Genomic DNA, 18895 nt, shown 5'->3' on the forward strand with positions numbered 1-18895 from the left:
TATAACAATGTCTGTGACAATGAACTCATGATATAAAGAACAATAAAGCGATTAAGAAATTTATTTTGCAACAATGACGATCATCATTGATCGAAAGCAAATATCATCAAGATTTCAATTTGCCCGCTCATTTTGAGTCGGTGCAATACTATCGGGTTTCCAATATGGCGTTGTGTAAGCTATAAACGGGCGCGTGCGGATGAAAATAATTAAGAGGATAAGGTTAATAATATAAGAGGACGCATGTCGTTGGTTGGAATCTCACCTTGTTCCACTTTTTCATTAATTCGTCGGTCGGAAAGAGACACGTGCAATTAGATTACAATATTGTGCTCGGTTTCTTGTCAAACATTACGAAAATATCCCTATACGCGAAAATTATGTGTAAATAATTGGAAAAAGCGTCGGATCTATCAGAAAACTTTCTCATTATCCTTTTTTTAGAATTCTACACCATGTTCCATGTGGAAATTTTATATTATTATTTTCCAGTCTGTTTTGAGTTATATTTTGCAATATTCTTGCAATTTTCTATATAAAATATTAATATATTCGTAAAATACTTATGAAGAGTTGATTCTAAAAAATAAAACAAATATAAAAACTGGTATAAAAATTATGATTGAAACTTATTTATTAAATTATAAGAAATTGAAGTTTATATTAAATGAAGCAAGACAAAACGATAATGACGAAGATAGGTTATCTTATTTTATTTCTATCTCGGTTTATATAACACAAATTCAATTATTTATGATAAATAGCTTAATAAATAAATCTCAACCATTTTAGTTATTAATTTTTGTATTTGCTTTGTTTTTTAGAATAGTATTTTCAACATTGCAAGTTTTAAATGTAAAATAATTAAAATGGAAAATGCTATTAATGATGGACAGAATAATATTCGATCATATTAAAACTAATATAATCCGAGTACAGCAATGAGAGTTGCATAATTAGATCATATAGATCAATAATAAAAATGATAATAATGAATATGCATGCCAACAAGTGAAAAGATAAATCGATGCATCGTTTTCTTGCTCGCGGATAAATTCAACGTTTTATTCTTTTTTGTTAGCAACAATTTTAGAATAAAAAAGTTTTAATAAAAGTGAATGCATTATAATATTTACAGAGACTATGTACAATATGATGTACAAAATGAAAAAGTAAAGAAATAAGTATGAAAATTTTTTGTAAAACAATTGTAAGTAGATAAAAATAATTAAAAATATAATTATTTATATACAAATAGATAACTTACCGTGAATCATTTGAAAAACTCGAAATAATCATGATCCTTGTTAGGCTTATTTCAATGATGAGAAAATAGAAAAAATACTTGCACGCAATCTTGTTGATAATAATTTGTTTCACTCGCATGCAATTCGACTTATTAAACGTACAATAATACTGTCACAACAAGAACGCAGCATGTCGCAAAAATTTACTATACACATCTCGAAAGCATCGTGATTCAAATTTAGTCGCTGTTCGTTCAATCAAATTTAAAAAAAAAACAAAAGAATTAAGAGGGCAATCAACATAATATTTTAATCACTTTTATTTTTCAAGAAAGGAAATTTAAACGAGGATAATTTCACTTGTCATTGAACTAGTCGCAATATTGTTTCGCGAAACAATTGAAATGTGATTCGATTAAAGATCGAAGTAAAAGATGTCTTCGTGAAGTAAAAATAACGAGTTGAAAAAGTAAGTTTATGAACGATACTAACGCGATAAAGAAAAATAGGGACCAAGTGACAAAGCTCGATGAATGTACGAAAGCGACAAAAAATAATTCAAGACATCGCATTACACAGCAGCATAACGTTTATTATAGCACACCAATGATATCGATATAACGCACTATAATCGCATATTTATATGTTATACTTTCTAAGTGTACCGCCCTACATCTAAGAGATATAGGTTATCTATACTATATTTTCTCTTATTACTCGTGAATACTCGTCCAGCGATTACAATAACTAGACGGAAGCGTTTAACATAAAATAAAATGTAAAAATCAATCACAAAATAAACTATTTATGTATATATACCATGGCCTAATAAAATTCTGTGTAACAAATCAAATTGCTTAACCTATGAGCTTGACAGTACATGGAGCGCCCTCTAGCAGTGCATAGTTTCCATTCTCGATGAATAATTAAAAAAAATCGATTCTCTTTTTCGATATATCTATTACTAAAAGTCTGATTAATATGTGGCAGTTTTTTATATATTAATAATAAAAAAAATATTTATATCCATAAAAATTAAAATAGATTTTGAAGTTTGAAAATGGGCAGTTAGAAAAAGATGTTTAGCATCGAAAAAAAAACATCGAGAAGGAATCTATCTACGACTTTCTAACTAATATATGTGACGTTCCATGATCATTAGAGCATCCATTTGTCGATGAAATACTTTCACTTATGCATAAATCTACGATCTACAATGACGAATAATAATCTTTCACATAAAAAAAATTGAAATTCCACGGATGTCCAAAATTCTTTTTCAATAGTACGTATGAATTTTTTTATCGCTATTATACATTTTTCATGTGAATACGACTTGACGTTCATTTCCATTAAATACTTATTACGACTTGTATAATTAAAATGTGAAAGGAAAACGACAAATAGTCACTACAGAGTATACATATGATTGTATAGAATATGTATATGTTGATTTACGAGTTTTAACAGTTAAAGATTATATCTTTATGATACATCAATATCTGTTTAAAAAAAAAAGGCATGTATTTACATAAGTGGTTACCAATGTATGTAATTAGTGATTAATAAATGTATAGAAAATATAATATATACTCTATTCAAAAAAAAAAACAATCAATAAAACATTCGATATAATAATCTTCATAAATTTTTTACAAATATATCATATATATATAGTACGCAATATTTGTATATACAGGGTGGTGATAAATGAAAGGATTACAAAAGATTTGGAAGCAAGTGGAAGTAAAAAATAAAAATATTTTATAAAATTTTCTAAAAAAAAAATATATATATATATAATAATAATTAACTTTTTTGTTTTTCTTATAAATAATGATAAAGTTTTTTTAAGTAATATACATTAAATAATGTTGAATTTCTTTCTCCCTTTCTTTTTCAAATTTACTGATAAATATAAGACTTCTTGATGTATTTTTAGATTTTTCCTAAAATTATAATTAATTATTTTGAATATAATGTTATATAAATTAATTGATATCTTTTTCGTATAATTTCAATCAAAATAAAATATGCAGCTATGTTATAAACTTTAAAAAAAAAATTCTTTAAAAAAATTTTTTTTATTCACATATTCTAAGTGCATAATTTTCTTCGCATCTACAAATAAATACCATCAAAGCAAACTTCTACTTGGATAATTAACTGATTTGCTAATTTGAACGAAAATAAACAAAAATACATTTCATAAAACTAACAAAAAAAATCAATAATTCTAATTAATCATAGCTACCAAAGCATTTAAAATAACATTAAAAAAAAAAAAAATTACTTAAATTTATTATATATATTTTTCACGATTGAAAATAAAAATGAAGCTTTTTTCTTCTTGTCACTCTAATCACTTTCCAATAATTCTAATATATCATAATCATCAGACGTGATAAAAAAAAAAAATAAAAATTGTTATATATATATATCTTCAATTCCATAAATTTAATCTTTTCTCGAGGCACGTCCCACGCTTCCAAATTTCAAAATCTTGCAACACCCTTTATATACCCGTGTATACATCACAGTTAACAAATTAACGTAAAAATAATCTAAGGAACTATTCGAAAACATTAATCATACGTAATATATTGCAATAGTAGCATTTTCTACGCTATTGATCGCGCCTCTTGTCCCCCATCAGCGAGTAGTCTGGTAACCGGAAAGGATGACGACTTCCGGCATCCGAGTGTTTTGTCTCGCGGAAAAATTCTTCGCGCAAAACCGCCGAATAAAAGGACATTTAACGCGGACACGAAGCATATTTAACTTTAACTCTAACTGCAGGGAATATTAATATTAAATAATTTTGTTTACACGAAATATTTTTTGCGCTTATTAAGATATTGAAATTTTATTCTCATCCAACGAGAAAGAACTACTTTTAGCACCCGTTACGATATTAGAATCGAAATTCTAGCAGTTTCATTATAAATTGATATTTTTCTTTATGTTTTCTCTTTTTTTCTTCTCTCTTTTTATTCTTGCGAATTCTTAATACTAAAGTGTTCATTTTTCAGAAATCAAGAGCGACGAGTTGCACGTGCCCTGCAGAACAACCCGTGATCCATGATACTTTCGTACTTTAATAATCCTCTGTCTGTCTTTCTTTCTTCGTTTTGATCAAGATATATCTTTTTTTTTTTCTTTTTGCGATAAAATCTTGAAAGTCTGTTCCGGAAGGTTCGTTCTCAGATTCGATTTGGATTTATTAATCATGAGATTTATTAATCATCAATGAGAGTGAAGTGAATCTTTTAATGTTATGTTAATAAGTAAAGTATGCATACGTCACAATTAATATTAATATTTTAAAGCGTATTTCCATATGTATTTTGTTTTATTATCATTATTATATATTTAATTTTCGAAAAGAATGTGGCGTAAAATAAAATCTTTGAAAGATGAATGAAAGACTTGACGGAAATCGCTATTTTCGTAAACACACACACGGACAAACGTATACGTAATTTTCATACGAAATATTGGCTCGCAACCACGATTCAAACGATCAATCCGGATTTCTCACGGACGTTTCGAAATATTTACATACGCGATATCTTTCCGCGCGTACAAATCTTCCTTCGCGCAGTATACCTTTATACGTTGACACGTTCACACGGAATGACTTCGCCGTATCGCGAACAACCACCAAATGGAAAATATTAGTTCGATAAATCGGCACAAAGTACAGAAATACAATGATCCCGTGACAGACAATGCAAAATACGAAACGAAACAAAAAAAAAAAAAAATGACGAGGAGAAAAAGAGAAGAGAAGATGAAAAAAAAAGGTAGAAACGATAATACAATAGATGGTTCACAAAACCGGTATAATACCAAGGATCAAACCTTCCGGATCGGCATGTTATATCGAAAACAAAAAAACGAAAAAAAAAAAAAAACAAGAAAAAAGCTCGTGAAGTCCCATTATTATTCTACACTTCTATAGTACACCAAATCGTGGAAACAAAAGCATGGTGTAAATACAATCGACGCGAAACAACAAACGCGAAACGAAGTTTTCCTGAACTCGTAGAACGGAAATTACAAATTATTCCAACGCGAGAATCATCATGAGAAGATAAAATTTCGAGAAACGAGTGGAAAGAACGCATTCGATGGTTTCTTTTCTTTTGCAACATATATTGTACGTGTATAAAACGATTATAAAATTGTTAGTGATATTTCACTGGCTTCATCCGGAGATGACGATTGCCGGTACGGCGATCGTTGTCAGGCAGACGGTCAAAATAAGAAGAAACAAAGACGTAACACAACGATTATGCATGTACACGTGGGCAGAAAGAAGCGTCATGCGGTGCAGCCAAGCGTGCGTTGCTGTTTACCTGCGAACGGCACATCCCCGAAGTATTCCTCCACGTTGTCCGTTGACATGCTCTTGTCGGACAGAGACACGCTCGATAACGATCCACTGCTGGCGTCCAGAGAGCCGCTGGCCGGAAACTGTAATAAATCCTCGTCGGTTTCCGTTTCCATGTCGCGTGACCGCCGTTTGTATACCTGTACACAACAAGTAAAACATGAGTATGTATGTGTATATATATATATATATACACACATAGAGAGTTTTCGTTTGTTTCTTTTTTCTCTTTTAATGAATCTTGTGATGTGATGTGTATTGATATTATAGAGATTATTGGATTTTGGTATCTTTCTAAGCAGATATCTATTATTTCTTGCAAATATAATAGGATAATTTATTTTTAAGAGTATAATTTGCGGTGATGATTATATTCATTGGAAATAAAAATAAATTTAGAGATAGATTTTTAATAAAAGATTTTGAAAATATGAAACATAATATAAAATCGTTATACTTTTTTATTAATCGATATCGGAGAGAGAATTTGAAATAATCATACGATTTATTTATCTTCCAATTTTTCTATCGATGTTAAATTAAATTACGATTAATGCATAATGAAAATTAAATTTATTTACCATAAAAAATTTGATTGTCGTATCTCTCTCTCTCTCTCTCTCTCTCTCTCTCTCTCTCTCTCTCTCTCTCTCTCTCTCTATTTCAAACTTTTTTGAAACGGTAATATACACTCGAATTACTAGGGAAAAAACGGATCAAAAATGACATTTCGTACGTTTACGAGCTATAGAAATTTATCTCTGAACGTTGCACATGAAAACAAGTTTGAACGGAGCAAATAAAAACGATTCCAACGCGATAAAAATCTATCGGTATGGATCACTTGATACGATTATACATAATAAACTTTATAAAATATGAATCGGTTAAATAAATCTCAACAGGAATGTATATTTGTATTCCAAACTTCGATCCGCAATTTAAATCACGAATACGTATAACAGTTATTAAAATTTCGGTTTACAAAATCAAAAATATATCGTCATCGTTTACCACGAATCGACATTTTCAATGTATAAATATTGAATGTTATAATGATAATAAAAATTCTTGAATACAAACATGAAACCGATTGATAAAACAAAGCTGAACCAATGCTTTTTACATTGTTATAAATTTAATAACTTTTGAAATTAGCGAAAAAAACTAAAACTTGATATTTTAAGAAACTTTGAATATCATACAACATCAAACATAATATTTATATGGAAAAATAGTTTTCGAAAAAATATTTATTCTATCATTTTTTTTCATCAACGATAATTCAAATTTAGTTGAATTATTTTACACATATATTCATCATCTAAATTAAATACAGAGGGGAAAAAATCCTCCTCCTTCAAACAATCAATTCAATTCGATCAAAGAATTAATAATTATTATCAATATTCATCAAACCGATTTTCTAAAAACCATTTCCTATTTTTCTTCATTGTATCACTCTTCCAGCAAAATCAGCGATATATAAGTACACATGTGTACTTATTCTTCCCAACGAGAGAAGTCGTTTCTACTGCGAAGAAGATGCACGATATCGCTGTACAGTTCATCCATAAAGAGACTCAAAGACGATTAAACGCGAGCCAAGATAAGATTCCTACGTGTCGCGGATCGTCGTTTTAACGCAATTAAAATTTGACGCCATCAAAGCCGACAGACGGACACAGACGGCGGACGGTCGCATCTCGGTCGCGGCAAGCGAGAGGAAAGCGTCGCTACAAATTCGTAGATTTCTCGTTGGCGAGAGGAGAGAACGAGCGTTCGCGAGGAGAAGTCAGACAGGCATAGAAGCCGAGGGCTTCATTATTCAAAGGGTGTCGGCGTCTTGCATTCTGCCGCTCTGCTGGATCCGCGGAAGTTGACGGGTGTGAAGCAACCATCCGTGAGCAGTTCCTCCGCCTCCTCCTCTTCCTCCGCTGCCAAACGCGCCGCCACGCTTCCTCTTTTCCACAATCCTCCGCTACTCGCCACGATACCGACCCGATCCTGTCTTTCAATGGTGTATCCGTCATTGATTCGCGGCAAACGATTGACATTCTTTCAGAAACACGGTGATTTCACACGGTGTACACGTTCGTTATCTTATATTTTCTTTTCTTTCCAACAAGGGGATTTAGAATTGTTGGAGTTGAAGGATCAGATTAGGAAATGATGAAAGTTGGAAATCTATAATTAAAAAGAAAAAGATTTTCAGAATGTTATGATTGAGAAAATAATTATTTGATATGCGTTATCTTCGAAGGATAAATTTATCTTAAAAAAAAAATTATACAAAACCTTAACGTTAAAATTCGATCAATGCTTTAAATAAGTTTAATATTTAAATAATATAATAATATTTTAGAAGATTAAAAGTTTCACCTTTGACTGATAAATCATTTCCTTTAATCGATAATTGAATCACGAGAACGGTTATGCGCCATAACCGATAGATAGTTCTCAATCTTGTATCAATCAAGGCACAACCTTTGCCACTGTACAACGTTCGAAGAGACGATTAAATTGTGCCGAAACATCGGCTGTGTCTCGTCCGGGTTGATGAGATTTACGAGCGTCAATCGAAATCGAGGTTGACTCGTTATCGCCAGTCGCGACCCCGTGACTTGCCAATTACCGTCCCGCTAGATTGCCAGATCTATACACATACAGACATCCGGTTCAACGAAATTACACGTTCCAACTTTGTTTCCTCGCTTTCCATGGAACCTGACACAACCTGTCCTTATTTCTTGCGAACCCAATAGTGTAACTAAACGAATAAGAATAAAATAATTATTGAAATGATAAATTTTCTATCTATATTCATAGAAAAACACGTAATAATATCATATATTTATTCTTTCTTTAATCAAAATATTTTAAGAATGCAAATTTAAATCCAAATTTCCAAACACGTACAAAATGCATATATTTACACAAACTTCAACTATGCAGTAAAGTTTGAAAACCAATTTATCTTGGATATTTCTTATGCTTGGTAAGTGCTCGCTATTTATCCACTGTAAGATTAGATCTATCAAACGATTTAACATTTACGCAGATGCAACAGAGAAATAAAAAAATCTCTGAGAGAGCGACGCGATCGTATCTGGTATCCGTGAAGATCTACAAGGCTCTAACTAGTCGATCCGCCCGAAGCAGAGGCAACCGTACATACCGGCACCAAAGCGTCTTGCCTTCATCCGTCTCCTTTCGCTGAAGGATATATTCACTGTACGATATTTCGTGAAGCGTGTATAACCGCTGAAAGACACGGATTGCGAACGCATATAGCAGCCAGCGAAAAGGAAGTAGCGAGAAAGGACGAGAGGAGGAGGTTAGGTGGAGTGAGTAGGGATTGGTGAAGAAGGATGCATGAGTACTGGTAAGTTGTAGTATGTAGACATCATAGTCGGAGAGGATACGAGAGAGGATACGAGCTTCTACTCACGAGATGGCGCACCTGTAGAAGATACGAGACACATGAACGAGAGAGAAATATAAGGAGACCATACGGTATATATGTTGTGTGAATATCCATTCGTGGCGGATGCGAACGTAGTCACTCTCACAGCAGAACGATCATAGGATGATGCGGCAAACGGCGGGAAACGAGCATAGAGCGACAGACATCTCGACCTCCTTGCAAATCGCATCACAGATCAAACACGGCTTGTATATTAAACGTAACCTGCTAAGGCATCCTGTCGACTGCTTATCTACTGTCCATGTTTGACGATCGTGTCTTGGCTTCAACGATGTTTTCCAAATGGTATTGTTGATAAAATTTTTCTAGCGATTGATACGCTACAATCGTGGCAATATCACGATTATCAATTATTTCGATCAATAAATGATTCTGAATATTTTACAGTTTTCGAAACGAAATTTTCGCATCAATACTTTTGCAAGCAGTAGCTACTGGTGTTTGATATCTCAATATGCGTAACAGAGTAATGGGAATGCACACGCATTAGTTCTGTTCCTGAAACGTAGTCAAGGATGCAAAATTGAACTTTCTACGAATATACGCTCCAGTAGAGAACATGTGACGAAAGCGTTTACCGCATTAATAAGATCTATTGAAAGATCGTGTAGTGAATTTGCATGCATACGATTCGAGACTTAAATATATTATTATTAACAAAAAAAAATTGGAAAATAATTTTGATTTTTACGGTATTATGATCGATTGACTTAGTTAAAATAATTTGATTAGCAAAGAATTTGCGAATTAAAGGATTAAAATTAAAGGATATGCGACTTACGCACTCTATAAATTTTGAGGTTAGCTTTGATAAGATTATTATAAATTGATACAATTATTAAGTTACTAACATTAATATGATCTCACAAAGAACTTAATATTGTATTTATATTTTTAATTTTTGCATTAAAATTAACAAAAATAATTACATATTATTAATATCTTTAATTTAAAGGTTAAATAAATAATACAACAGACATCCACATATCCATAAACGAAGACTCACCTGACTCAAAGGACGAATCCTTTCATGAATAGATTTCTCAGCTTGCATAGCAGAAGGTGGTGGATGATCAGGCGTCGGAGGTTGAGCATAGTGTGTGGGACTGGTGGGCAGCATCATTTGTACTCGTTTCAAGCGTTTGTCAGTCGCCTCGCGGCCATCCGGTGTAGAATGCTCGTCAATGGCATCGCGTTTATCGTCCAAAAGACTCTCCTGGGAAGACTTGAGTGTCAGGAACGCGTTTGACACGAATACTGGTTCCTGGACGAATGAATCGGTCTCGCTGCACGGTGATTTGTCCACGCATGGGCTACTCTCCTGCTCGTAATTCTCAAACGCGTGTCTACGTAATTTTCGTCGAGGATTCAACGTCTTGATCGGTCTGTTCTCGTAGATGGAAGTGATGGCGACTGGTTCCACATTGGTTTCACGTCTTTCCTCGCCATCCGGCACGCGAGACTTCATCTCTACATATTGGTCCACACTTCTGGTTACGTGACGCAATTGTTCACGACGTTTCTGCAACTGTTCCAAGTCAATGTGACTACGAGCGCCGCTGCGCGCCATGAACAGATATTCGTAATTGCTAGGGCCCAAAGTGCAATCCGCTGATAAGGACATTTGGGTCTGTAGATGCGTTGGTGAGACAGACAAGTTGCGCCTCGGTGGTTTTTTTGGTGGTGTTGGCTGAAATGTATGTACGAATTAATACTAATTTGATGCTTATGATTTCGTTAATACATAATAAAATTCATCTAAAGCAAAGTTATACTTATTACTTGTAAGTTCAAGCAACATTTTTATGTATCAATTTTTATATTTATTTTAATTTTTAGAATTAACTCTTTAAAGATATTCTACAAATATTATTAATACTTTTTAAAATGATAACAATTAAATAATTGCTAAAATTATAGGAATATTTATTTTAATTGGCTTCAATTTAAATGTCATCTTAATTGATTGCGAATATATAAAAAACATCGATACTTTGACAATAATCTGATATGATATCTCGTTAATGCGAAAACAAATAACAAGAGGTCAATTAAGAATTGAGGTTAATAAAGAATGAAACCTTCATCCTTATGGAAAAAAAAAAAAAAAAAAAAGAAACAATTGGATGAAAACGAGGTCCAACTAATAATACCGATCAATCGTCGGATATCTTTTGAAGGTAATATTCGATCGGCATTTTCACGAAGCAGTCTCGTTCGAAGGAAAAATGTAGCCAGCGTCAAGCTGTCGGGCCAATTAACTCGCGATTAATTTGTCCACGTTAACGAACTGTAAGGCGCAGAGATGATTCATTGCCGGGTTACACGGTTCTTCGATGCGAAAAAAGAAGTCAATCTCGAGTAAGTGGAAGAAAAGGAAATAGAGGAACGCTTAAAGAAAGACAATTCAACCGTATAAATTAGAATCCTGTTAACAACATCGAAATTAACAATCTCTTAGTATTCAAGAAAAAGTTGAAAAGTTATTATCAAACTTGGGAAAATTGAAATTTTACTTGGAACTATAACATGGTAAGATAATGCAAATAACAATTTACATATATAATCCAAATTTACAAATTTCTCATTATTTTAAAATTACAGTGTAACTCGTAGTGTAACCGTCGCAGAACAATTACTTTCCAAAAAATTACAATATAAATAAAAGGTACATATCTTCGAAAAAAAAAAAAAAATTCAAAATCAAATCTCGCGTTTAAAATTTTCAAAACTAATTTTTCTTAACTCTTTCAGATATAAGGCGTATCATAAGTTTCCTCGTATCTGTTTCATTTACACGTATACGTATCAGACATTATCGAACATGTCGATTATAACGCGGATAGATTTCGCTTCGAACGAGAATATTTCTCTGTTTCATCGGAGTGAGGGAGAAGAGGCGAAAAGGGGATCCGGAGTATATATATTCTTACCGAGACTTTACTGTTGGAGGCGGGGCTGTGGAGAGAACTGGACAAGGGTGCCATTGGCAAGTAAATCCCGGCGGCGCTGGAATCGTTGGGCAAACAACGCCGGTCCCGCGGGCTCGGTCCACCGACGCTCGAGGACGAGGAAACGCTCAATTGGTCCGACTCCCTGCCACCCCCGTATCCCGTGGGTAATGTCAAGGACAGATCCTCCGACACGAAGCTACCCTCCATTGTTCCACGAGGTACCGGTGGCGTTTGGTACAATCCGCTGTCGGAACCCCTGCGCAACCAAACTTGAAGTCTCAGAGGGACTAATTCACAACTTGGAATTGCTAATAGATAAATCTCTTTTTTTCATTTTCTCTTTACTTATTTATTTCTTGTTCTGATTTGTTTGTTTGTTTGTGTAGTAAAGCTAAACATGGTGCAGTAGCGCTTTGGACGATTAACACTGTAACAAATTTAAGGATTGTTGAATATTTCGAAGATGAAAGTGTATTTTTGTTTCAACACTTGGTGATGGAAGAGAACTCGTGTGGATATGATTGAAAAGTGTTGTTTGAAATGTGGTAAGCTGTTCAATATATTCCTTTCCAGATTTTTGTTTTTCTTCTTGTGTTTCGAAATTACTATTCTTATGCATTATTCATGATTCCACTTAATAATTTATAATGTAAAAACATTAATCTTATTACAGAATAATGACAATGGCAAATGACAAAATTTCATCATAGGATTAAATCTAAATGATCATTTTCAAACGCTCGATCAAAATTACAATCATAATATTCAATTTACAAAAAAGAATTTATTCGTACGTTAGAAAGATGCAACAAGTGATTTTTTGGTAAAATTCAGTTTAGAGGAAACCTTCGATTGACAATCGAACGGAATATTTATTCCAGTGTCGGGGAATCAAAAGCGCTACCAAAAGTGCTGGAGAATGTTTGCATGCCATTACCGTGTGGTATCGCGCTGTGTTAATGGTATTCTGTCGGTGGTAGTGTTTTGTGGTTTGTCGTCGGGAGTCTGATCGGAACTTTCGAGTGTATTTATCGAGTTCAGAGTGTCGGACATAGACATAAAGACGCTGTCGAAGACTGAACTGGGGTCGGAGTCCTCTGTCTGCTGGAGGGTCCTCCGTACACCGTTCACTGTCGGTCCCCCATTCTGCTCGTCTTCACTGAAATTCGCAATCCATCCGGTATCGTCAGATTTGAATTTCCAACGACTCGTTTACCGTATTAGCATAACGAGAAGCGTAGCCACTGCCGAAGCGAGCAATAGCGTGCCATTTTTATTCTTGTCATCATCTATGCTAAATGCGTTTTTTATTTCTTATCTTTATTATTATTATTTTTTTTTTTACAAAAAATAGAATCGAGAATAAAAATTGGAAATAGAAATATATTAAATTAAAAAAAATAACAGTGTCAAATATTAGCATCGATAACATCTCTAATCGCTGTCTTTTCTTTCCATTCGCAGTTACCTTAAAGAAATCGTCTCTTTCAAAGACGACTCGTTCATCGATATTCAACCCAAACAACAGATATACACGAATACCCCTGCGTCTCTCCCTCGACAATACGTAAGTTCGAGCGGATGAACGGCGACTTTTTAATGAAGCCACGTAGACGAGGTCGTAGGAGAGGCGCAAGCGGAGAAACAGAAGGAGAAAAGCAGCCGAGGAGTGGAAACAAGCGAAGCCAGAGGTGAATGAGGAACCGGCGAACCGCGAGTGGAGGCCGTGCCCATAGGACGAGGGAGAGAGCAATGGTTATTAGTTTTATGCTGAGACGGGCTAACATTTACATTGTTTAACGTGATGGATTCATCTCGAGGCGGTCGAGCCACGGCTACCGACGTCAAACATTGACGGTGGAGGTGCGGAAAGCCCTCCTCTCCCCTCCTCACCTCGACATATCGTCTCTCTCTCTCTCTCTCTCTTTTTCCCTCCGTCAGCTCGGCTCTCTTTCTCTGCTCTGGTCGGGCCAACCGGTCGTGCTTAGCAGCTGGCAGCAGCGATGCAAAGCGAAAGAGAGAAACGAAGAAAGAGAGAAAGAGAGAGAATACCAATAGGGTGACCTAGGGGTGAACGAGGCGGTTGGTCGGACCCACCATCGCCTGCCTACATCAGGAAAATTAAACCAAGCCAAGCGGTGCTTAACGCGCTGAGGCTACACGCGGCCGCGCCACCTCCTCCAACCTCCTCTCCTCCACCTCCCTCTCAGCTTTTCCCTTTTCGGCCCCAGAACCTTTCCTTCTCCTCCCCTGCCCTCCTTCTTCTGACCACCCTCGCAGAACCTACCCCCGCACCCACGAACGGCGCAGAGGCAGCACCGGTACCAGCCCGACGACGACGCCGCCGCCGCTAACCATCATCCGAGCACTCGCCACCCGTTCATTCACTCCGGGTGTGTGCGCACCCTGGCCCAACGTCTATACTTTTGTTTACCCGACATCTCCTATATTAAAGCCGCCACGGTTATGCGCCCACCTATACTGCATATCCGCTCTTTTCTAGAAAATATTACCGACCTCCTCTGCACCGCTCTCTTATCCGATGCATCCACGCGATATTCTTTTCTTTTCTTTTCTTTTCTTTTCTTTTCTCTCTCTCTCTCTCTCTCTCTCTCTCTCTCTCTCCATCCAAGATGACGCCGGATGAGCACAAATACGTAGTGGAAGGGGGGAGAGATGGAGGGGGAGGAGGATAGAGGGGCAAGTAACAGCTCGGTGCAATTGTTTCTTTTTTCCTTCTCGTTTTATTTTTTTCGTTTCGTTTCGTTTCGTTTCGTTCTCTTTCTTTTCTCATCCGTGTGTTTTTTTCTCCCCCTCTTTCTTTTCTCTCGACGGCGAAGTTCACGCAATCGTTGCACGGAAATGCAAAATGCGAATGGCGTGTAGCGTGATGCGTTCGTTCTTGTTTGGGAAGGATGATGGCGCGTCGCGATCGAAAGCAGCCGGTGTTTTTTTTTTTTTTTTTTTTTTTTTTTGCATCGATGGAACCTAGGCACCCTAGGTTATTGTTGTAAGCATTTGCTCTTTTGTCAGAAACTACTGTACTTTGTCGAAGTAAGTTGCATCTGTTCGTTTTAGCGAATTTGTTTGCAATTTGAACAAACTAATAATGGAGCCATTTCTTTATCGTATTAAAACGAGAGAGAGAGAGAGGGGGGAGAGAGAGAGAGAGAGAGAATTCACGATTTATGTAAGAAATTTTTAAATTTTAAGCAAAGTTTTTCGAACACTTATCGAATTTCGTTTATATTCCTCGCAGCTTGGATCGCGCAATAACGAAATTTTACATGGCGGGAAGAAGAGAGAAAAAAAAAGGGAACGTACATGGAAAGCAACGGCGATAGTCACGAGGCAGTGTTAAAGGGAGGAAAGGGGCGACACGATACTCACAAAGACATAACGGAAGTGCCGGAAACACGGCGATCATCGTCCCGAGGCTTGTGATAGAACTGCCATTGAGTGGGCGATGTCCCTTCCGCCGGGGAGAGATCATCCCCTGGGCGAACGTTCTCGTAAGGGCTGCCCAATGAATCGTTCCCTTGGACCGGAATCGGTGGCAAGTTCTCGCTGTCGGCATCGCTCTCCACGCCAGAGGAAGATCTGTGCCCTGCATATTTCATCCGTCGATTATTCATTTTACCGTTAAGTTGCAATTTGAACCGTTCATTCTTCTTATTTAAGTTATTCGAGTGCGAAGATGATGATCGAATGGTTAGTAAGAATGATGGATCATCATTGGATGGAAGATGATCCATTAATGGCGCAATTAACAGAGAGACAACATCATAGGAAGAATTTCGTTTCCTCGTAATTTATAATTTTTCGCGTGAAAATTTGATCCGTTATAATTGAAAGAATCGTAAGAAATTTATATATTCATTCATAAACGTAATCTCTAATTTTCTATTGATACTATAGAAATTTATATTTTTTTCAGATTGGAAATCAATCAACGAGCAATACGCTAAATTCAAAGTATCATCGCGAAAACAATTGCGATTATACAATTATATTTCTAAATCAAATCCAAAGACTTGATGATACGATAATTCTAACAAGTTCTAATAACAAACGGGCGAACATCAATTTACGACCCAATACGAAAGCGTTCCTCGGCGTTAACAAGGTTCAACATGCCATCGTGCGAAATCTTATCGCTCGATGCTCGCTCATGCAAACCGTTCCGACAAATTTTTCGAGGGGACGTTAGCCGGTATCGGGGCAATCGGCTCGGTTATACACTTATGACAGCTCGCCGAGAGACACGTCGTTTTTCTCCACCAGATATACGTCTCGTTAATTGCACAGCTCGTTTGCTCGGGACGTGCATGAGGCGAGAAAGAGAGAGAGAGAGACGAGGTCGGATACGCACTTTTTATCACGGCGGTGATGTCCTGAGTGACGTGCGGCGGGAACTGTCCCAGAAGATCGAGCACCGTGTTCTGTCGCGAGTCCCGGATGCCCAGGTCGACCCCTCTGTCCAGGAGTGCCCGCACCACTTCCATCTTGCCGCAGAGCGCCGCCTCGTGCATCGCGGTTCCCGCGGACGTCCTCGTGTTCACGTCGACGCCCGCCGCCAGCAACACCTCCACCACAGCTCTGAAACCGACAGGTGTATTTTCCTTTTTTGCCTATTTTGTTCTTTTTTTTCTTTTCGGATTGAATTATGGCCAGATGCTTTTTTTTTTTTTTTGTAGATGGACGAGAAAACGTGAAACTGTTTTTGGACGAAACAGGTGAAAAATATATATATATATACGGTTGACGTTTGTAAGTAATGAGAGCGAGTGAAATTTTTTACGACACGTTTTTTCTCGTTTCTTGTCTGCATGGTAAATTTTACCAACTTCAAGTTAAAATATCTTCTCTAGATTAATGGTTTTTCGATATAAGTAGATTGATACTTTTTTTTATTTATTAGAGAATATCAAATTGGTATATCAAGCAATTGGTAAATAATGTATGATCTCATTTAAAGAAACGTTAATGATTTTTCATATGTATTCTAAGAAAAAACTAGATCATCATCAGAATCGTGTGAAACATTTCTTGCTATGGATAATAATGGCGGAAATCAAGGTAAATTTTTTAAAACGTAACGTGTAAGTTAATTATATACGATACCGCATGTCCTTCATAATTTGAACGTTGATTAATTTCCGCGAAATTTTATTACATTCAACGAATACGATTATTGTGCGTATCAACGATACACTTTCATTTTTACGTAGATTTCATTCGATTTGAACTACCTTGAACATTCTAAATTTTATCCTCTGATGCGTCAACTTTCTCATTCCCGCTCGATCCACATAAAAATTTAATCAATACGAGTACGAATCAATCAACAATCTTGTCTCAACAACCCTCCCCTCCCCCCAGAAATTTCACCGAATATCTGGTGCCCAACATACAACACACGCGTTGTTTCCATAAACATAGTTCCATAGTAATACTTAGTAATCTTAAATTAACAAATCAAAATTAGAAGTAGAAGGCGTGCAACAACGGTTCCCCGAAAGCCATCGATGACGACCATCGATGGTTTCCTACGAGACCTCCCCCCACCCGTGGGTCCGCGGATCACCGACGTCAGCTGAAAGTGGCCCGCTTGCACGCATTTCCCATTTCGATACCACCACCACCGCCGCCGCCACCGTGTATCACGAAACCCAGATTTCGTTTTGTATCCGTCGGTCGGGTGTGCACCGACTGCAGTGACCGCAGCCATCCGTCGCATATAGGATTCGTGGCTGGGAATCGGATTCACGTGCACCTATGTTGTTATTACCGTGCCATAGGGGTATTTGTATACTGGCTTACCAAGAGCACCGATATTGAATCCGATAATAGACATTACTTCTGCCCCGTTCCCGATCCCTTCTCGAACCCTACGCCCCCCTCCCCCTCCCCACTCTGTCGCGCCTTCCCTTTGTCCCGCTCCCGCCCACGTAACGCCGCCCACGGAACCGCCAGATCCGCCAAATATCGCGGCGGGGCGCGTGAAACGCGTGCGTGAACGCAATCATCACCGGTGTGTGTGCATTGGTATACTACACAACCGAATCCCGACGTTACGTTTCGATACTCGGATGTGCACGGTGTGCAGGGAAGGCCGGGGAGCTTCGATGCACGACACCGAAAACGAGCGTACACAGCGATCGTGCACAGAGCGCGCCAACAGAGGGCTCTGGCTGCTTCCTACCGTGGATTCGCGCCTGTCCAAACAGTCAAAATGCCTGTACACACGTATATATGTATAGATGGTGTGCTGTTTGATCATCGTGGAGATTGTCCATCGGGCAGATTTTCCAACCTAATCAGCGCGACGAGGTCCGATCGGCGGGGATAAGGATGGAATAAGGTGATTCTTGTTGGGATATAGTTGAAGGCTTCGTGTTACGTAATAATTCAAGAATTATTAATCGAGGGAAAGTTTGAATGGATATTTCTCGATGTATTATTAACAAGATCGTTGTAAGCGATATTATATCTTAGGAACGAATATATTTTAGGATAAATTTTTGATTGGATCGTATTAAAATTGGGGAAAATTCGGACCGCTACAACTTCGAAAATATGATTCTCGATCAATGATCCTAAGAAACGTGGAACGGTTTTTCATTTATACGACGATTCCCGAAATATCGTCGTGCAAAGAAAGAGGTAATTTTTAATCACCATCTTTTTCCAAAGTCCACGCAAATGATGAATGCGATTCCTGGAAGAACACGTGCAAATCTGCATTTCCAAGAAAAAAATATCGCTTCCGAGTTCCATAATTTAACGTTAGCGTTTTACATAATTTTCA

The 18895-nt window shown here is 36.7% G+C and overlaps 1 protein-coding gene and 2 long non-coding RNA genes across 6 annotated transcripts in view; 2 read left to right on the forward strand and 1 right to left on the reverse strand.

The window, feature by feature from the left end:
* Nucleotides 1–18895, reverse strand: part of LOC100867893 (ankyrin repeat and SAM domain-containing protein 1A) — a 77305-nt gene that overhangs the window by 38298 nt on the left and 20112 nt on the right. For 3 of the 4 annotated variants that reach the window (XM_086910834.1, XM_086910835.1, XM_086910836.1), the window contains exons 6-11: nt 16457–16683; nt 15475–15691; nt 13022–13243; nt 12064–12340; nt 10137–10820; nt 5609–5783 (exon numbers count right to left, since the gene is read on the reverse strand). In XM_086910834.1, the coding sequence (XP_086766960.1) occupies nt 5609–5783; nt 10137–10820; nt 12064–12340; nt 13022–13243; nt 15475–15691; nt 16457–16683 (1802 nt within the window). The remainder of the gene's footprint in view (nt 1–5608; nt 5784–10136; nt 10821–12063; nt 12341–13021; nt 13244–15474; nt 15692–16456; nt 16684–18895) is intronic. The other variant, XM_012486875.3, reaches the window with a different exon arrangement.
* On the forward strand, nt 9081–12070 carry LOC116414421 (uncharacterized). Its single transcript, XR_004224950.2, has 6 exons — nt 9081–9415; nt 9518–9930; nt 10086–10827; nt 11311–11662; nt 11735–11798; nt 11885–12070. It is a non-coding gene; the product is annotated as an uncharacterized LOC116414421 (long non-coding RNA).
* On the forward strand, nt 12316–18646 carry LOC105735543 (uncharacterized). Its single transcript, XR_015292790.1, has 5 exons — nt 12316–12629; nt 13549–13839; nt 15344–15943; nt 16022–16696; nt 16782–18646. It is a non-coding gene; the product is annotated as an uncharacterized LOC105735543 (long non-coding RNA).

Source organism: Apis florea, unplaced genomic scaffold, assembly GCF_048593485.1.
Source record: "Apis florea isolate Af1SG1 unplaced genomic scaffold, ASM4859348v1 contig_3203_pilon, whole genome shotgun sequence".
NCBI classification, from domain to species: Eukaryota; Metazoa; Arthropoda; class Insecta; order Hymenoptera; family Apidae; genus Apis; species Apis florea.